A 22539-nucleotide genomic window follows, 5' to 3' on the forward strand; every position below is an offset into this window, starting at 1 on the left:
CGATTTCTCATACCTGTTTTAATCTATCGTTCAGTTGACCGAGGTTCACCGGTGAACTTCGGTTTTGTTTGGAATACATTTCTCATTGTCCGTGCACGTTCTACAGCTTTCGAGAAATGCCAATAGACGGCAAAAGGTAAAAAACTATCGCCATTTTGTACGACCTTTTTTAGGCTGTTTTTGAATAAAGTTAAATTTAGGTAATGTTAGGAAATAAGGAGTCTAATGCTCACAATCTTATTGAAGGTTTTATTAACTACAGTTTGTGGGCGACCGGTTTCGGCATTTACAATTTTTACGCCATCATCAGGGCCTTAGAAACGGAACAAAGCTAAAAATCTAAAAATAAATGAAGCTGTGTCAAAATACAGTTGCCCTAGGTTAAGTTTTAGGTGTTAGGTGTAGGTGTTAAGCTGACACAGCTTCATTTATTTTTAGCTTTGTTCAGTTTCTAAGGGCCTGATGATGGCGTACAAATTGTAAACGCCGAAACCGGTCGCCCACAAACTGTAGTTAATAAAACCTTCAATAAGATTATGAGCATTAGACTCCTTATTTCCTAACATTTCACAATATGCTCATACCGGCAGCTAGTTCATAACTTTAATTTAGGTACTTATAGTCAAATAGTCATTTTAATAATTATAAATAAATGTAATAAAAACAAAAATAATGTTATCGTTTATCGTTAGGCTTAATATAATAAAATAGGTTATATTTATATTATGACAGCGTTTCGTGTTAATACAACGCATGCGTAATCCATGAAATCATCTGAACTGGGTTCTGAAACCTTTGAACGGCCGAATTCCAGCGTTCAAGTTGAACGTAAGTAGTTTAAACTGCCATCGGTTGAACGTGAATTGAGAAAGACGATTTTGACTTTAAACTGACGTTCACTAAAAGTTCAGGTTAAACTGGAGTTGAACTCGATATGAGAAATTGGCCCTTAATCGACAACACCGGTCAAAAGAGTGGAAGTTAATTAAGTCTACTTCTTGGTGGTTCAAAGTGGTGGTTCAACTCAGCACAGATTGTTACATACGAGTAGTATAATTATAGTTTAACAAATAATGAACGCAACTATGACTAGAAATTCATTTTTAGAATTTAAATTGTGAAGCGGACATGTGATTAGAACAAAACCCTAAACAAGTAAACTTAAGCCATAAATCCTACTTACTTCCATAGCATAATGCAAAACTCTTGCTGCAGGGTGTAGTTGGAGATTTTCGAATGGTATGACTTTAGGTTTCTGCCAGCCCCCCAGCTTTTCGTGGTAGTGTATTTTCATCATGTGATCAGTAAAGAAATGTCCAAATTTTAACTCGCTAACATCCGGTTTCATCCGAAGTCGTCCTGGATCGGCTAGTTTTGTGCTGAGATCCTCGTACTGAAAGAAAAAAATAATAAATAAGATAAACCATGGATGGTATAAAATAGGTTGAGTGATTTGTTATATTAAGTGGACTAGTCACTAATATTAGGTAGAAATATACAAAGGCACGTATCCACTATGTTTGCGCTCCTCTTGCGCTCCGGGCTCTTGCAATTACTCCACGTAGTGGATACGTTGAGGCTCCCGGACCGTGCAACAGTACGCGCTTCGCATCGGTACTCCAATCGGTGGTGGTTTATACCGTTTATACAGCGTGTCTACTTAAGTTGGAAACATATGGGAAACTTTTTTATTATTAATTTTACGAAAAAAAGTTATTCTTTATAAAAAGTTCTGCATGCCCCAAAACCTAAAATTCAATTATCAGATATTAAATTTTCTCAATATTATACGAGGTATGTCAAAAAAATATGAATTTTGGTCAAGGATAAAGTACCTTTATTTCTCTCAATATCGAAAATTCTTATGATAAAAAGTTGTTTGGAATTAAAAACTAAGATCAAATATGCAATTACATGCTTCTAATTAAAAAAAAAATTTAAACATTTTTTCTCAAATTTATGGATACCTACCCAACATCGTTTTTAATTATTAGGTACAAATATGATAATTCTCTTATTATTCATTTTACGAAAAAAAGTTATTCTTCATAAAAAGCTCTGCATGGTCTAAAATTTAAGACACAACCGTAATATATCAACTTTTATTAATTTTATACGAGGTGTGTCAAAAAATATGAAATTCGCTCAAGATTATAGTACCTTTATATTTCACAATATTTCAATTAGAAGGATATAATTGCATATTGAAACATAGTTTTTAATTCTAAACAACTTTTTTTAATAACCATTTTCAATATTGTGAAAAATAAAGGTACTTTACTCTTGAGTGAAATTCATATTTTTTGACGTACCTCGTATAAAATTAATAAAATGTGATATTTGATGGTTGCATCTTCGGTCTTAGGACATACAGAGCTTTTTATAAAGAATACATTTTTTTCGTAAAAGTAATAATAAAAGAGTTATCGTATGTGTAATAAATAAAAACGAAGTAAAGTATCAATAAAGAGAAAAATTTGGAAAATATTTTTTTCCAATTAGAAGGATGTAATTGCATACTTTATCTTAGTTTTGATTTCCAAACAACTTTTCATAATAAGAATTTTCGATATTGAGAGAAATAAAGGTACTTTACTCTTGAACGAATTTCATATTTTTTGACATACCTCGTATAATATTGCCAAAATTTTATGTCTGATGATTGAATCTTAGGTTTTAGAGCATGCAGAACTTTTTATAAAGAATAACTTTTTTTCGTAAAATGAATAACAAAAAAGTTTCCCATATGTTTCCAACTTAAGTAGACACGCTGTATATAGAGGAGGGCATGCCGTATAAATTGGAGCAGTGGCAGGGAGCGCGGAGCGCAAGATTTTCGCGAACATAGTGGATGCATGCCTTAATATGTGAAATAGTTTTATGATGGATTATCCATATATTTTAGGGTTTGTATTGCAATTTATAGTCCTGTCGCCAGGGGGGGTACAACGGCCTCCTGTATTCAGATGGACTTACCCAAGTTTTTTTTATGTATTTTGACCTGTAGAACACGGAATTTTTTGGGTAACAGTTGATCCGGATGTCGATAAGATTGTTATAAACCAAGAAGTTGAGGAATCACATAACAGCGATTTCTCGCAAAACAAAACATTTTTTTGTATTTTTTGGGCCATTCTAACCAAAAAATGTTCCTACAAATTTTTTCGTAAGATGCATAGTTTTCGAGAGAAACGTGGTTGAACTTTCAAAAAATCGAAAAATTGGAATTTTTTAACCCGAAAAACTTTTGATTAAAAAATAAAATAGCAATTCTGCTTACCGCATTTGAAAGTTCAAGTCAAATTATATCGGTTTTAATTATTTGTATTGCTAAAAATGTATTATTTTATTGTTAAAACAAAGCTATAAACACCTAGTGCTTGAGTGATGTTTCAATGATTTCTCATTTAAAATCGAACGAGTACGTAGAGGAGGTAAAAGTGCAAGCGGGGCTATTTCTAAGTAGCATGCATTAAAACGCATGTATTAGGCACGGGAAACACTATGTGTTTATAGCTTTTTTTAACAATCAAAAAATAAATTTTTAGCAATGCAAATATTCAAAACAGATATAATTTGACTTAAACTTTTAAAGGCGGTAAGCAGAATTGCTATTTTATTTTTTATTCAAACGTTATTCGGGTTCAAAAATTGCAATTTTTCGATTTTTTGAAAGTTCAACCGCGTTTATCTCGAAAACTATGCATCCTACGAAAAAACTTGTAGGAACATTTTTTGGTTAGAATGACCCAAAAAATAGAAAAAAATGTTTTGTTTTGCGAGAAGTCGCTGTTATGTAATTCCTCAACTTCTTTGTTTATAACAATCTTATCGACATCCGGATCAACTGTTACCCAAAAAATTCGTGTTCTACGGGTCAAAATACATAAAAAAAACTTGGGTAAGTCCATCTGAATTAAGAAGGCCGTTGTACCCCCCCCCCCTGGCGATAGGACTATTAACTGTTTTCGTATTTTCAGTTTAAAAAGTTTAAAAATAATTTAGTTTTTAGCAGAATGTTATATAATAAGACCCGTCTATCATAATAAGACCCGTCTATCGTCTTCTTTAGGTGTCTACAAGCCCATAACGTTTCAAGTTAAAGCGTGTTTTTGCCGAAAAAAAAAAAAACAAGAAACAAAACGTTGTTAAAGCAGCATATTTATTTTGGACATTTGTGTTCGAGAATTTGATCTGTGCACTATGTCTTCTTGAGTTTTCAATGAGGAGGTGCGTTCTTAGAAAATAGGAGTAATATAACGTCAAAACAAGCAGCCCAAATTGTAGGTTTAATTGGAGATGGCCGATCGCATCAATATCTTGTTGAAATTATGAGAATCCACCAATCCAGCGTTTCAAAAGCTTTAAGAAGGTATAGAGAAAGTGGAGGATACACAACAAGACCAGCTCCAGGACCTTCCAGGTGCACGAACCCAGCAGATGGACGTTATTTACATCTGCAGACTTTGCGTACATATCATGTTACAGCTGTCTCTCGCCTGTCGTTTCCCCATTACTGAGGATCGTGATTTCTTCCAATATTCCTAACAATGTTTCTCCATTGGTCTCTATCTTGAGCTGCTCTAAGAGCTTCGCAGAATGAGTTTCCAGCTGAATGCTTTATTTGGTCAGACCATCTAGATGGTGATCGTCCTCTTGATCTTCTCCCCGGAACGTTTCCAGAAACAATAATTGTTAATTAATCTCTCCAAACTGTCGTCACCTCTGCGAACCACGTGACCAAAGAATTGCAGAATTCGTTGCAGACATATTGTGGACAGCCTTTTTTTAATATTGAGTTGGTTTAGAATGGAAACGTTTGTCCTATGAGCTGTCCAAGGTATGCGCAGCATTCTTCTCCAGCACCACATCTCAGTGGCATCAAATTTTTGGCGCTCGCATGCGCGAAGAGTCCAAGTCTCCGCTCCGTATAGAGATATTGAGAATACAAGGGCATTCACCAGTCTCATCTTGATATTTTGAGATAGATCTGTCTTTCCAAACTTTAGTTAGGCGACTCATCGCATTTTTTGCCATACCAATACGTCTCCGAATTTCTGTTTCACAGTTACCATCGTTAGTTATACTAGACCCGAGATAGACAAAGGTGTTTACTATCTGGTATTCTTGTAATATGTTAGTCAGTTGAATAGTGTCAAATCTGTCGACCACCATTATTTTTGTCTTAGCTTTATTGATTTTCAGACCAACTTTATTGCTTTCGTACTCAACTCTTCGCAGAAGATCAAACATTTCTTGCTCATTTGCTGCTATAAGTGTAGTGTCATCAGCAAATCTTAAATTGGAGATTTTCCTACCAGCTACTGTTACTCCACCGGCCCATCCTTCTAAAACCATCCTCATGACATGTTCACCATAAATATTAAATAAGTCAGGTGTCAGGTGACAACACGCATCCTTGTCTAACACTTCTCTCGGTCTTGAATTGGTTTGAGAACTTCTGATCTAGTCGTACTGTCGCTATATTAGACTGGTACAGATTTTTAATAAGTGTCACCAGGTGCATTGGTGCGCCCATTTCTATTAAAATTGACCACAGATTTATCCAGCTTACACAATCAAATGCCTTTTGGTAGTCAACGAAGCATATAATCATAGGTACTTGAAATTCTCTAGACTTTTCAATGAGTTGTCTCAGGTTCAGGATTTGTTCCCTTGTACCTTTACCCTTTACAAACCCCGCTTGTTCCTGAGGTATTTGGTAATGTAGATAGGTTTTTAATCTGTTTTTGATGATATGCAACAAGATTTTACTAGCATGTGTTATTAGTGACAGTGTGCGATAGTTTTCACATCTGGTAGTAGTTCCTTTTTTGTGTAGTGGGATATAAATTGAGGTACACCAATCAGATGGCCATTTTCCTGGAATTCCAAACAGCGACACAGATAGAATGGATGATATGTAATCCTTTGTCACCTAGTAACTGTAGTATTTCACATGGTATTGAATCAATGCCTGGAGACTTATTTCTCTTTAGTGATTTAATTGCGTCTTTGACTTCAGCGAGTAAGACAGTAGGTTCTCTAGCTAGATAACTGCAAAATGATCTTTCCACAGATCTTGGCCTGTAATGTTCGGTTCGTAAAGTGCCGCCAGTTCGGTTAGAACCAGATTAAGGAAATTTGGAATCAGAGCTAAAATGACCGCTACTGCTCCACTGTTAACGAGGGTACACCGTATGTCACGTTTAAGTTTTGCACCAGAACATGTCGATTGGGATATTAACGACTGGACTAATATTCTTTTTATTGATGAGCCAAAATTTGCACTTTTTGGATCCGATAGATACTTTGCACTGTCGGATCCACAAAGTGCACATCTTGATCCCTCAGTAAAAAGAATATTAGTCCAGTCGTTAATATCCCAATCGACATGTTCTGGTGCAAAACTTAAACGTGACATACGGTGTACCCTCGTTAACAGTGGAGCAGTAGCGGTCATTTTGGCTCTGATTCCAAATTTCCTTAATCTGGTTCTAACCGAACTGGCGGCACTTTACGAACCGAACATTACAGGCCAAGATCTGTGGAAAGATCATTTTGCAGTTATCTAGCTAGAGAACCTACTGTCTTACTCGCTGAAGTCAAAGACGCAATTAAATCACTAAAGAGAAATAAGTCTCCAGGCATTGATTCAATACCATGTGAAATACTACAGTTACTAGGTGACAAAGGATTACACTGTCACTAATAACACATGCTAGTAAAATCTTGTTGCATATCATCAAAAACAGATTAAAAACCTATCTACATTACCAAATACCTCAGGAACAAGCGGGGTTTGTAAAGGGTAAAGGTACAAGGGAACAAATCCTGAACCTGAGACAACTCATTGAAAAGTCTAGAGAATTTCAAGTACCTATGATTATATGCTTCGTTCACTACCAAAAGGCATTTGATTGTGTAAGCTGGATAAATCTGTGGTCAATTTTAATAGAAATGGGCGCACCAATGCACCTGGTGACACTTATTAAAAATCTGTACCAGTCTAATATAGCGACAGTACGACTAGATCAGAAGTTCTCAAACCAATTCAAGACCGAGAGAGGTGTTAGACAAGGATGCGTGTTGTCACCTGACACCTGACTTATTTAATATTTATGGTGAACATGTCATGAGGATGGTTTTAGAAGGATGGGCCGGTGGAGTAACAGTAGCTGGTAGGAAAATCTCCAATTTAAGATTTGCTGATGACACTACACTTATAGCAGCAAATGAGCAAGAAATGTTTGATCTTCTGCGAAGAGTTGAGTACGAAAGCAATAAAGTTGGTCTGAAAATCAATAAAGCTAAGACCAAAATAATGGTGGTCGACAGATTTGACACTATTCAACTGACTAACATATTACAAGAATACCAGATAGTAAACACCTTTGTCTATCTCGGGTCTAGTATAACTAACGATGGTAACTGTGAAACAGAAATTCGGAGACGTATTGGTATGGCAAAAAATGCGATGAGTCGCCTAACTAAAGTTTGGAAAGACAGATCTATCTCAAAATATCAAGATGAGACTGGTGAATGCCCTTGTATTCTCAATATCTCTATACGGAGCGGAGACTTGGACTCTTCGCGCATGCGAGCGCCAAAAATTTGATGCCACTGAGATGTGGTGCTGGAGAAGAATGCTGCGCATACCTTGGACAGCTCATAGGACAAACGTTTCCATTCTAAACCAACTCAATATTAAAAAAAGGCTGTCCACAATATGTCTGCAACGAATTCTGCAATTCTTTGGTCACGTGGTTCGCAGAGGTGACGACAGTTTGGAGAGATTAATTAACAATTATTGTTTCTGGAAACGTTCCGGGGAGAAGATCAAGAGGACGATCACCATCTAGATGGTCTGACCAAATAAAGCATTCAGCTGGAAACTCATTCTGCGAAGCTCTTAGAGCAGCTCAAGATAGAGACCAATGGAGAAACATTGTTAGGAATATTGGAAGAAATCACGATCCTCAGTAATGGGGAAACGACAGGCGAGAGACAGCTGTAACATGATATGTACGCAAAGTCTGCAGATGTAAATAACGTCCATCTGCTGGGTTCGTGCACCTGGAAGGTCCTGGAGCTGGTCTTGTTGTGTATCCTCCACTTTCTCTATACCTTCTTAAAGCTTTTGAAACGCTGGATTGGTGGATTCTCATAATTTCAACAAGATATTGATGCGATCGGCCATCTCCAATTAAACCTACAATTTGGGCTGCTTGTTTTGACGTTATATTACTCCTGTTTTCTAAGAACGCACCTCCTCATTGAAAACTCAAGAAGACATAGTGCACAGATCAAATTCTCGAACACAAATGTCCAAAATAAATATGCTGCTTTAACAACGTTTTGTTTCTTGTTTTTTTTTTCGGCAAAAACACGCTTTAACTTGAAACGTTATGGGCTTGTAGACACCTAAAGAAGACGATAGACGGGTCTTATTATGATAGACGGGTCTTATTATATAACATTCTGCTAAAAATTAAAATTATTTTTAAACTTTTTAAACTGAAAATACGAAAACAGTTAATAGTCCTGTCGCCAGGGGGGGGGGTACAACGGCCTTCTTAATTCAGATGGACTTACCCAAGTTTTTTTTATGTATTTTGACCCGTAGAACACGAATTTTTTGGGTAACAGTTGATCCGGATGTCGATAAGATTGTTATAAACAAAGAAGTTGAGGAATTACATAACAGCGACTTCTCGCAAAACAAAACATTCTTTTCTATTTTTTGGGTCATTCTAACCAAAAAATGTTCCTACAAGTTTTTTCGTAGGATGCATAGTTTTCGAGATAAACGCGGTTGAACTTTCAAAAAATCGAAAAATTGCAATTTTTGAACCCGAATAACGTTTGAATAAAAAATAAAATAGCAATTCTGCTTACCGCCTTTAAAAGTTTAAGTCAAATTATATCTGTTTTGAATATTTGCATTGCTAAAAATTTATTTTTTGATTGTTCAAAAAAGCTATAAACACATGGTGTTTCCCGTGCCTAATACATGCGTTTTAATGCATGCTACTTAGAAATAGCCCCGCTTGCACTTTTACCTCCTCTACGTACTCGTTCGATTTTAAATGAGAAATCATTGAAACATCACTCAAGCACTAGGTGTTTATAGCTTTGTTTTAACAATAAAATAATACATTTTTAGCAATACAAATAATTAAAACCGATATAATTTGACTTGAACTTTCAAATGCGGTAAGCAGAATTGCTATTTTATTTTTTAATCAAAAGTTTTTCGGGTTCAAAAATTCCAATTTTTCGATTTTTTGAAAGTTCAACCACGTTTCTCTCGAAAACTATGCATCTTACGAAAAAATTTGTAGGAACATTTTTTGGTTAGAATGGCCCAAAAAATACAAAAAAATGTTTTGTTTTGCGAGAAATCGCTGTTATGTGATTCCTCAACTTCTTGGTTTATAACAATCTTATCGACATCCGGATCAACTGTTACCCAAAAAATTCCGTGTTCTACAGGTCAAAATACATAAAAAAAACTTGGGTAAGTCCATCTGAATACAGGAGGCCGTTGTACCCCCCCTGGCGACAGGACTATAAATTGCAATACAAACCCTAAAATATATGGATAATCCATCATAAAACTATTTCACATATTAAGGCATGTATCCACTATGTTCGCGAAAATCTTGCGCTCCGCGCTCCCTGCCACTGCTGCAATTTATACGGCATGCCCTCCTCTATATACAGCGTGTCTACTTAAGTTGGAAACATATGGGAAACTTTTTTGTTATTCATTTTACGAAAAAAAGTTATTCTTTATAAAAAGTTCTGCATGCTCTAAAACCTAAGATTCAATCATCAGACATAAAATTTTGTCAATATTATACGAGGTATGTCAAAAAATATGAAATTCGTTCAAGAGTAAAGTACCTTTATTTCTCTCAATATCGAAAATTCTTATTATGAAAAGTTGTTTGGAAATCAAAACTAAGATAAAGTATGCAATTACATCCTTCTAATTGGAAAAAAATATTTTCCAAATTTTTCTCTTTATTGATACTTTACTTCGTTTTTATTTATTACACATACGATAACTCTTTTATTATTACTTTTACGAAAAAAATGTATTCTTTATAAAAAGCTCTGTATGTCCTAAGACCGAAGATGCAACCATCAAATATCACATTTTATTAATTTTATACGAGGTACGTCAAAAAATATGAATTTCACTCAAGAGTAAAGTACCTTTATTTTTCACAATATTGAAAATGGTTATTAAAAAAAGTTGTTTAGAATTAAAAACTATGTTTCAATATGCAATTATATCCTTCTAATTGAAATATTGTGAAATATAAAGGTACTATAATCTTGAGCGAATTTCATATTTTTTGACACACCTCGTATAAAATTAATAAAAGTTGATATATTATGGTTGTGTCTTAAATTTTAGACCATGCAGAGCTTTTTATGAAGAATAACTTTTTTTCGTAAAAATAAGAGAATTATCATATTTGTACCTAATAATTAAAAACGATGTTGGGTAGGTATCCATAAATTTGAGAAAAAATGTATAAATTTTTTTTTAATTAGAAGCATGTAATTGCATATTTGATCTTAGTTTTTAATTCCAAACAACTTTTTATCATAAGAATTTTCGATATTGAGAGAAATAAAGGTACTTTATCCTTGACCAAAATTCATATTTTTTTGACATACCTCGTATAATATTGAGAAAATTTAATATCTGATAATTGAATTTTAGGTTTTGGGGCATGCAGAACTTTTTATAAAGAATAACTTAGGGTATGCCGTATGTCACGTTTAAGTTTTGCACCAGAACATGTCGATTGGGATATTAACGACTGGACTAATATTCTTTTTACTGAGGGATCAAGATGTGCACTTTGTGGATCCGACAGTGCAAAGTATCTATCGGATCCAAAAAGTGCAAATTTTGGCTCATCAATAAAAAGAATATTAGTCCAGTCGTTAATATCCCAGTCGACATGTTCTGGTGCAAAACTTAAACGTGACATACGGTATACCTTCGTTAACAGTGGAGCAGTAGCAGTTATTCTGACTCTGATTCCAAATTCCCTTATAACCGAATTAACACTTTACGAACCGAACATTACGGGCCACGGGCTGTGGAAAGATCATTTTGCAGTTGTCTAGCTGTAACATGATGTGTACGCAAAGTCTGCAGATGTAAATAACGTTCATTTGCTGGGTTCGTGCACCTGGAAAGTCCTGAAACTGGTCTTTTTGTGTATCCTCCACTTTCTTTATACCTTCTTAAAGCTCTTGAAACGCTGCATTGGTGGATTCCCATAATTTCAGCAAGATATTGCTGCGATCGGTCATCTCGAATTAAACCTACAATTTGGACTGCTTGTTCTGATATTATATTACTCATTTTTTATAAGAACGCACCTCCTCATTGAAAACTCAAGCAGACATACAGATCAAATTCTTGAACACAAATGTCCAAAATAAATTTTTTAACAACGTTTTGTTTCTTGTTTTTTTTTCGGCAAAAATACGCTTCAACTTGAAATGTTATGGGTTTGTAGACACCTAGACGGATATTATAACATTCTGCTAAAAATTAAAAATTATTTTTAAACTTTTTTTCTGTTTCAAAAATTATGCGATACTTTTTGCGTTTAGTGTAATTTTTTGGAGTATGGAGATCTAGGTGTAAATACGAACTCTACCAACTGTTCAAAGAGACACTAAGGTCCCATAATTCTTTAAACTTCAGGGACTTCGTTGGGTTTGCTATGAGAATGAAGGCCGAAAGATTGCCGAAAAGAGCCCTAGATAGTAAAATGCAGGGCGTAAGATCAAAAGGAAGATCACAGAAAAGATGGAAGGATGAAGTCACAGCGGACTCACAAAATTTGCTAGACATGAGAAACTGGAGAAGATCGGCGCGAGATCGGCAAGGTTAGAGGCGTAATTTGGAGGAGACTAAGGCTCGATTGGGCTGTAGTGCTATTGGAGAGAAAAAAACGAAGATAGTTATGATTTCGAAGAGGTTGTAAGGAGAAACGTATAGTATGATCGAATTACAGTTTGGTTCCTCATTTATCAATGTTTATATTCTTCCTTCATTGCCTTTGTTTACACCGTTTCCTCATTTCTTACGTAGGTATTCATATTATCTCCCTTACTAATCTGTCATTCTTGATTGACACGAACTAAATTTGTTTCTGCAAATTATAGTTCAGAGAAATAAGGAAAAAAATATCCTGTTGGTGACACAACCCCCTTCAGGCCGAAACCAAATTTTTTGAGTAATATGGACATCTATAATAATAACCTATATATTTCCTGCAGCCGATTTTGATGATATACATAGTTATAAACAAATGAAGATCAAAAAACGGCAAATTTTCGTATTTTTCGTCTATTACCAAAAAGTGAAGCATTTTAAACAAATTTGAGAGTAAGAAACTCATAAATCGGCTAAAAAACTTCAATATGGCGTTCGCTGAATATGTCTATCCTTATTTGTTGCTTAGAAAATTTCAAAATAGATCATAAATTTTGAGTCTTTATAAATATTGATAACTTATGTAAAAATTAACTTAGAACCTTCTTATTACACGGAATGCTGAGACTTCTGGTGCTTAATCATACCCTAAATTTCAAAGCAGTTGGTCAAATAGTTTAAAAGTTATTTAATTTGTTTATCCCAAATTAATATTTTTTGCAACACTTTAAGTCAGAAAATGATGAAGTTACAATAATACTTTGGATAGTTTATGAAAGAAGAAGATTTACACTATTAATTTAATTAAAAAATGACAAAAGAGTAATTCTAAATATTGCAAAATTATTTTGCAAGAAAATGTGAATTAAAAAACCGGGGGGCTAACTTCGTCCCTAATTGTCCTAGGATAATTGTTTTTCTTTCTAAATGTGTATAAAAAATCAGTCTTTCTAAATATGAAAAAATAATTTTTCTTCGGGTAACGGTTAAAAAGTTATTATAATTGTTTATAAGTAAGCAAAAAATCGACAAGTTTTTGCAAAATAATTTTACACTGTTTAAAATTACTTTTTGTCATTTTTTTTAATTAAGTTAATAGTATGAATGTTCTTTTTTCATAAACTGTCCGAAGTATTACTGTAACCTCATAATTTTCTGACTTATAGTGTTGCAAAAAAAATGAATACAAATTAAATAACTTTTAAACTATTTGACCAATTGCTTTAAAATATAAAATATAATTTAAGCACAAGAAGTCTCAGCATTCCTGTAATAAGAAGGTTCTAACTTAATTTTTACATAAGTTATAAACATTTATAAAATCTCAAAATGTATGACATATTTTGCAATTTTCTAAGCAACAAATAAGGATAGACATATTCAGCGAACGCATACTGAAGTTTTTTATATGATCTATGAGATTATTATTCTCTTTGTTTAGAATGCTTCACTTTTTAGTAATACACAAAAAAAGCGAAAATTTACCGTTTTTTGATCTTCATTTGTTTATAACTATGTATATCATCAAAATCGGCTGCAGGAAACATATCATCATCATCATCATTGGCTCGACAGCCCTTTCTGGGTCTTGGCCTGTTCCAGGATTCTTCTCCACTCTGATCTGTTCCGTGCTTTTTTCTCCAGTTTTTTATTTTTAAGGTTTTTATATCATTTTCTATTTGTTCTAAATATCTCAGCTTCGGTCTTCCTCTTGTTCTTTTTCCTACTGGCATCTGTTTGAATATTTTGTTTGGTATTTCGCCTTCTTCCATTCTTTCTACATGTCCCATCCAACGCAGCCGTCCTATTTTAATGAATGTTATGATATCCGGATCCTGGTATATGTCGTATAGTTCAAAGGCAGGAAACATATAGGTTATCTATTAATATAGATGTCAAAAAATTTGGTTTTGGCCTGGAGGGGGATATGTCACGAGAAAAATCTTATTTCTCTGGACTATTATTAGTTTTTGTAAATTGGGCAAATTATTAATTTTTGATTACCTGTTTTCCTAATTTCTAATTAGTTTCTATCCTTTATTCACTTCATAGTTAGTTTTCGCTCGCATAGATGTACCTTTTATTGAGTTGTTTATCTTTAATCTCTTTTTCATTTCTATTTATTTATGCATTTATTTAATTTTATGCAAAATGTATACAAAAACAATAATTTTTAAACGTCCAAACAAATCATGTACTAATATCTCCTTGTTACACATATTTTTCGGTAATTGGTCTTAATGATGACCTAAGAACATTGTTTCTTCATCGAAATATTCATGGAAAATTACAGTTTGTTTTTAAACTGTTTAGGTCATTGGTCAAAATATGTAGAATTTATCTTTTGTTTTGGTATGAACGCAGAGAGTATGACAATTTCACACGGTTTATGCGAGTTATTTCTGATATGATTGATCAATATTATGCATTTAATGAATGTGATTGTTCATTTTAAATCAGCTAATGGGAAAAACATAGTAATAAAGAAAAAGTTCATATGACAAATATTGATCTTCATTAAACATATGATGGAGTACCTTAAATTATATCGTAGAAACTGTATAAGAAAACAGTCACATATTAGGTGAATAATGTATGATGGTGTACCTACCTAATATCAAGAGAGGAGATTCCTACAGGCAAAAGACCACTCGAACGTCCCAGAATGCGATGGAGAGATAACATCCAAGCAGATCTCCGAAAAATGAATACTCCATTTGACTCTAGGTTGATGGAAGACCGAAAAAATTGGAAAAAAGTTATACAGTCAGCCAGGACCCACCCAGGGTTGTAGCGCTATGTGATGATGATGATGTAGGTACCTATCAATTAGTCTTAGAAAAAATATAAGAGAGACATACATTCCATCAAGCACTCCAATTTTCAGCTCTTGGAAATTATTGTAAGACAATCTGGGACAATTTGTTGACGGGTGAATTGAGTCATAAAATGGGTGAATTGAAACATCAGCATACAATACATAAAAAAAATTAAAAAATGCTCAAAGAACTGGTGAACAGTCTGCGATTAGGACGGAAAACGATAACAACAACATAAAAACAACAACAGCGAGAAAAATATGATGTACTGAAAAACAAAAGATGTAATGAGAGTGGCTACTTGAAAACATAAAACGCCTTAAGGGGATGGGTACGTATTTTCGGATGCAATGCTATTCAAATGGGGATTCATTTTTTTTCGAATCCTGAAAAAAACTATTTTTAGAAAAAGTATTTTTGAAAAATTTAAACGCAGAATGAAAGATTACGTTATTAGCGAGGGCCGAAAGTCCCTGCGAACTTCTATAATATTTATTTTAATAAGTTACAGGGGTGAAAAACTAAGAGAAAATTTAGTGTGATTTTTAATTTCAAATATCTCATTCAAAATAAACTTTTTATTTATTCTAAGGACTTTCGGCCCTCGGTAATAATTTAGTATTTCATTCTGCGTTTAAATTTTTTAAAAATATTTATTGGTTTTTTCAGGATTCGGAAAAAATGAACACAATGTCCGTGGTAATATTTTCCAAATCTAACTTTGTCTTACAACGCACTCAGTCGAATAGAATATTGTCAGCATATTGTCAGTCAGACAGTGACAATCAGTGACAATTTTAAATATTTGACATGGCACCGGGAATATTTTGAGTTGTTGATTAAATAATATTGATATACATATAGTGTATTTGATAAATAATTGATTTAAGACGTGAACTTAATAAAAAGTTATGTATTGTGTATTATTTGTGGAAGATCCAAGCAGAGAATACATCAGGATAATAATATTCTGTGATCCAAGTATTTTGTTGTTAAAGATGTTCAAAATTGTAAGCGTTCCATAGTAACAATATATTATTAAAAAATCACTTTAACACTTTTCCTCTTTTCTCGATTGAGTATTAGTTTTTGTTGTACATATAAATTCTTACAATCACTCGATACATAGTTAGTGAAAAAATTATCACATTTAATAACTGAAATAATAATTTGCAATTATACAAAAAACAGTTATCCAAGAACATTCAAAAGCCATCTCTTTAAAGTTAATCATGACATTGTCAAGTAGAATGACATTCTAGTAATGTTTACCTATCCATACCAGTGTGAATTTTACTACACGTAATTTGTCGTGTAAAGACAGAAAAAGTAGGGATAGCCGTAAAATATTTGCGAATTATGTACCGATGGCCTTATCGCAGAGATGAGGAAAAAGAAAAGGAGATAAGAGAACATAGACAGACATCTGCGCCGAGCAGATGAAGCTGTTTTGAGCAGTTTCATTTCAGGGTGGCAATTCGGGAAATTACATCGGTAACTCCTGTTCCTCGTCTTAAGTCTCCATTTCTAACTCGGTCACGAAGCGATATACTCAGCATTGACCTTTCCATTTTTCTCTGGGCTATTTGCAGCATTTTAGAAGTTGTATCTGTCAATGTCAAAGTTTCGGCACCATAAGTCATCACAGGCAACACACATTGGTCAAATGTTTTACGTTTCAAAGAAATTGGTATATCGCTATTAAAGATGTCTTTGAGTTTTCCATAGGCTGCCCATGCTAGGTTTATTCTTCTTCGTAGTTCGCATTGTCTGGTTATCTCTTGTGATCTTTATTTCGTGTCCGTGTCCAAGGTATATGTATTTTTCCACTAGCTCTACTTCGTTGTCTCCAATATTGATATTTCGGCTAGGTACTAGGTTTGTCATGAATTTTGTTTTGGAGATGTTTATTTTAAGACCTACACTGGTACACATTAACTGAAGTTCATGTAGCATTGTACACATCTCCTTGAGGTTGTCAGAGAATAAAACTATGAACTATGTCGTCTGCGAATTTCAAAGTTAATCTTCTACCGTCAATAATCAGGCCTCGCTCTTCCCAGTTAAGTTTTTTACAAGCATATTCTAGTACTGCGGTAAACAGTTTAGGCGATAAGGTATCGCCCTGTCGGACTCCTCTGCCGATTGGGACATGGTCCGTGTTTTTATGTAGTTTCACCGACATAGTTGCGTTCTTGTATGTATTGTAAATTAACCTTGTGTATCGGTTACACAAGGTTAAGTACTTAGTACATGCAAATAGATTACTAGGCGGTTTTTAAGGTCGCTAAATACAAATACGCCATCAGAACTGACCTCCGGATCACCTGGTGCCAAGTTCACTGCTAAGGCATGTTATCTTCTGGAGTTTGGGGGTTCTTTGGGCACCAGGTCTATCGAGGGTATTTTTATTTAGCAACCGCAAAAATACCCGAGTATTTTGTTTGCAGAAATTTAGTGTCGAAAACCCTTAAAACTCCAGATGACGTGTCTTAGCAGTGAACCTGGGTTCCAGGTACTCCGGTGGTCGGTACTGATAGCGTATTCGTCTTCAGTGACCCCAAAATCACCGAAACAAAATCTGGCCCTTAATACATTTATTTCGACATGCTTATGCAATTTTGGATGCATTTTATGTACTTTAAATTTTTCTTTATTATGCATTTCCACACATTTTTCTATTGTAACCTTTTTTCTGGTATCATCATGAGCATAATGCAAAGTACCTGCAAATTACTAGGTGTTGTACCTATTTAAAAATCGATTTATTTTTTGCTAAATGCCTTGAGCTAATAGCATTATTAATGATACTCCTATTTGTATTTTTGAATTGTTAGGCTAATAATTTCTACTCACTTCAATAATAATCAAGTGTTTTGCTCAATAGTGGATGAATATACATTTCTTCACCATTATCATAAAGACAACGTGACTATGCCAAAATTATGTGATCTATGAATCAATTCTGCAAAGAATTACCATATACGCTTCTATTTCAATTCTAACCTGAATGCGTAATTTACCCAACAAATTTTACTGTTATTATCCTAGTTTAATAACCCATTGTTACCAAAAAAAACTTAATGTATACAAGGCCACACTGTGACGGCAACGGAAGGCAAAATAAATTGACTTTTTATCATCATTACAAGTTTTACAAAAATCGTAAAGGTATGTATCATTATTTAATTAACTAAATGAACGCGAAATTAAATTGTATGATTTTTTAATCCATATAATTTCGTTCTAAATACGCTTACAAGTGTTCTCGACAAAAATCGGTCTGAAACAATGCTTAATACGCCAGAGAAATACGGCAAAAATATACCATGTTCGGGACACTTGAGCAGCCAGGTTGCAAATGGGTGTTTTGGGTACTATATGTATATGTTACCGTTAAAACCCGATTTCAGTTAAAGCCCGAATTTGCTAGGAAAAACTAGTTTTAACCATGCGCTTTAGACAATTCTAGTTTTAACTAGTCAAAACTAGATTTGACTGCTACATTCAGTTAAAACTGTACTAAATTTACAATCAAGATGCAGTAGAAGAAAGAAACAAACTGAGACACGTTAGATGCTACTAGGAGCACTCCCAAATCATAATTTACAATGTATGTATATATATTGTAAATCCCAAATCATGATTTCCAAAGTTTATAGGTACATTATAAATTATGATTCGGGACTGCTCCTAGTAGTATTTAACATGTCTTGGTTTGTCTATTTCTACTGCATCTTGATTATAAATTTAGTATAGTAACGGATTTCATTTAGAGTAGTAGTACTAGTTCCAAATAATTTTTTCTGGAATTACTAGTGAATACCAGTTAAAATTGTTGCGAGAAGAGACAAGTACTACGGCTTATTCGGGGTAGTGTTAATAACGAAGGCGCCCGCCTATTGGTAGCAAACTAGTGTGTGCAACTGTTGATTGTTTTGCATCGTTTTTATTGGTTATATTACACCACTGTGTATCATTCACCATGAGTGATAATATCAAAGATAAGATTGAGAGCAGAGATATAAGAAAGTGAAAAAAACGTGTTTTAGAATTGATTTTACAAATGGAAGAGACAGAGAAGAAAGAAAGTCACTGCAATATTGTGACCAAAAGCATATACAATAAATTAATGGCCGAAGTACAAAATGCGGAACTGTCTGCCAAGAAAACACCATTACAAAATCGAAGACTAAAACGATTTAGAATTGTTGAAGTTGACGAAATAAAAAATCTAGCTTCTAAAATTGATCCCATCCCATCGGGATAGGTTGAAGACTGAAACCGCCAAGAAATAGGCAAATATAACAATTGATATGATCAATACTTTCATACCAATGTGTGAAACCTGCCAACAGAAAAGAGTAAAAATATAAAAGCGAAGAGGGGTCTTGTGTCGAAACCTATATTGCATTCAGAAATGAATAGTCGCTGTCAGGTAGATTTGATCGATATACAATCACAAGAGGTTCTGCTCTAGATCGATAGAGAACTACACTAAATGAAATCCGTTCAGGATTTCTAGTTTTAACTGAATTTAGCAGTCAAATCTAGTTTTGACTAGTTAAAACTAGAATTGTCTAAAGCGTATAGTTAAAACTAGTTTTTCCTAGTAAATTCGGGTTTTAACGGTAACATATATAATACTTACAATAATATTAATTGCAATAAAAACTTGGGCACCGTAATATAATAGATGTCTTATAATTTAATGGGTGCCTAAATCAATGAGGGTTTGTAGCGTAATAGTGTATTTCAAAGGCTAACCGATTTCAGCACTCTGGTGCCGTAGTATAGGAGCATTTGTAAATATGCCTCCCGGAGCGAATCATGGCCAGTGAGACAAATGCTCTCTGTTAAAGTTTAGGTGGGTGTACGTAGTGCCGGTTTATGCACTGGGCGCCCAGGGCCCGTGGCTCGGAGGGGCCCGTAGGGACCCGTTCCTTTTATTAATAAAAAAGTAAAGTCCTAAAAAAGTTACAGAAAATTAAGACCTGGAGCAACTGAATTGTGATAGTATGACAGATTGCTAATGCCTAGTCAAGAAAAAAGGTGATCTAATTTTTATCATATGTATTTTTTAGAATATATTTTTTTGTTTTTCATGTGTTGTTTTGTGTAACTTTCTGTTTTTTTATATTTTTAAATGTATTTTTTGATATATTTTTGACATTTGCTATTCTTCTTGTTTACTTTAAAAAAAATATTGTATTGATTTTACAATTTACATGTGTTTTCGTGTTAAAAAAACTGACAATGAATAGCAATTAAGGGGACCCTGAATATTCAGCGCCCAGGGCCCGAAGTTAGGTTAAACCGGCACTGTGTACGACCGACGACAGCGTCTGTCAACGGCCATCAGTGGCGTACTGAGCATGGTTCCGCGGGTTCCACGGAACGAGGGCCCGGGCCCCGCATGGGCCCGCTCTAAAGCGCTTTTTGCTTCTTGTGTTTCTAATTTGATGGGAACTTGAACTACACAAGTACACACTACGAAATGTAACTGCTTAATATATTATAATTTTTGTGTAGGTACTTATTAATAAAAACGAAGAATAACTATTCATCAAAAAATTTGAAATCAAAATTTATTAAGAAACACAGGGAACGCTTTTCTAAGGTTCCTTACTCATTTTACCTGCTTGCAAGTCCTTGTTTAAAGACTAACCGGCATTGCCTGTCTACACGTGCAAACTGAAACACTTGTATTTTTTTATAAGAGCACGATCCATGAATAAGTTGTAGGTAAATTACAAGATTGCAGAAATTCGGAAACTGAGATATTCAATGCAAGTCTTATACGGTGGGTCATAAAAGTAATCCTAATACAACAGACTAGATACTCGTGTTATACAATGTGAGTATGGGCCATTCCACGAACATACGCCTGTTTTGGATTACTTCGACAACGAATATTTTACTGTGCAACATAAGAAGTACGAAAGTAAATGGCGCTAATAATTATTCCAATAAACAACAATGTAATTTGTAATTTACTTTCGTTCTTCTTATTTTGCACAGTAAAATATTCGTTGTCAAAGTAATCCAAAACAGGCGTATGTTCGTGAAATAGGGATTATTTATTGAGCGGGTGGACCCGCATCCCAAATGAAACCAGGGCCTGCTGATCTATCGGTAGCCACTGGCGGCCATAGTTCGTTCCGGGAGCTGAAATACGAGCGATAATAGAAAATGTCAAAATAGTTTAACAAATATAAAATCTCACAAACGAATAAAACCATTCATGAATCCAATGAAATGCCACCCCAGATCATAATATGTATATGAACCACCGCCTTACTCAATCTCACCTCTCACATTGTCTCTTGTATACTTTCTTCCTTCAGTCACTGCAATAAAGACATTTTCTGGTCTCGTCAGAGAACAAAACCTACATAGCTCCACTACTCCAATATGCATGACATCGTGCAAAATTTACCGCTTGGCGGTGGTTGAGATAATTTTGAACCAGTTGCAGATCTTCTTGGAGTTAAGTTCCGTTCCTACAGCATAGTTCTTACTGTTAACTCATAACCTTATATCATTTACTGCTCGGAACTCACGAAGCTATTTTTGCATTTAAACTGCATTAAAGTGACGGTTCCTTAATGATCTCGATAAAATGAAGTACTCGTCACATTCAGAGCTTACATTGTTTTCTTTCTCTTCCTATCGACTAAGATAGAATGATATGATATCATAGGATGACGTTCGCAAACAGAGTACTTTTATGATTGCTGCCTGTGAGAAATACGAGTACCGGCAAGACACCGTTAAGGTGTGGACGGCCGTAACTCAGCGGCATGATACCTAGCTTCATAAGCCAGAGCGTACGGGTTCGAGCCCCGGCAACAACAATCCATTTTCATTTCTAAAAATAATATGAGTCGTTCACCGTGCCTCGGAGAGTACGATACGCCGTCGGTCCCCATGGGCTTAGTGTACATCGACACTAGTTACTTGAAACAGGGTTAAAGATATAAATGGCGCCGGAACAATCCGAAAGGGCCTCCCCGGCAAAAATATCATACCATATTATTATTAGAGTTAAGGTGGAGGACTGGCGAAACACACTAGGGAGAGTTGAGGCTCAGCTAGGGATGTATACTGATTATGATTATGAACTAGAAAATAAACAATGAAATAAAGCTTCTCTTACCTTAAACGTTACTTCTGAGGATTCTGCCTCGTACCGTTCGTTGGGAAGATCGTCTAACTGGGGAGCTTCTTTGACTTGTAGGGAACAGGCTCTTACCGCCTGCTTTAGCTTGTGTTGATGTTTTAAAATCCATCTGCATACGTTCTGCAACAGAAAAATTATTTCAAACTGTTTTCTGTATACGAAAGTATGTTTAAAGACTATGGAAAGAAAATTGTTGTCAAAAACATATTTCATTTTTTTAAATTAATGGACCTTAACTGTTAGGTGCCACTTTAATTTTTTTAGTTTTAATTAGCACATTCTTCTTTTGTCCTTTAATTCGTCCAATTTTGAACATAGGCTTCCCCCAGCTTCCTCCATTCGCTTCTGTTTAGTGCTTTTCTGTTTCCAGTGCGTTTCTCCTATCTTTTTAATGTCGTCTCCCCAACTCATCTGGGGTCGTCCTCTTGTTCTCTTTCCTGTCCATGGTTTCCATTGTTGTATCGTGGTATTCGACCTATTGTCCGTTTGTCTGGCGTTATGACCTGCGAAGCTCCATTTTAGCCTTGCTACATGTTGCTCCGTGTCTTTGACTTTTGTTT

The 22539-nt window shown here is 34.7% G+C and overlaps 1 protein-coding gene across 7 annotated transcripts in view; it reads right to left on the minus strand.

The window, feature by feature from the left end:
• LOC114329566 (branched-chain-amino-acid aminotransferase, cytosolic) overlaps positions 1-22539 on the minus strand; it is a 201529-nt gene that overhangs the window by 67413 nt on the left and 111577 nt on the right. For all 7 annotated transcript variants that reach the window (XM_050648471.1, XM_050648477.1, XM_050648478.1 and 4 more), the window contains 2 exons: positions 21956-22099; positions 1184-1393 (listed from right to left, as the gene is read on the minus strand). In XM_050648471.1, the coding sequence (XP_050504428.1) occupies positions 1184-1393; positions 21956-22099 (354 nt within the window). The remainder of the gene's footprint in view (positions 1-1183; positions 1394-21955; positions 22100-22539) is intronic.

This window comes from Diabrotica virgifera, chromosome 1 (assembly GCF_917563875.1).
Source record: "Diabrotica virgifera virgifera chromosome 1, PGI_DIABVI_V3a".
NCBI lineage: Eukaryota > Metazoa > Arthropoda > Insecta > Coleoptera > Chrysomelidae > Diabrotica > Diabrotica virgifera.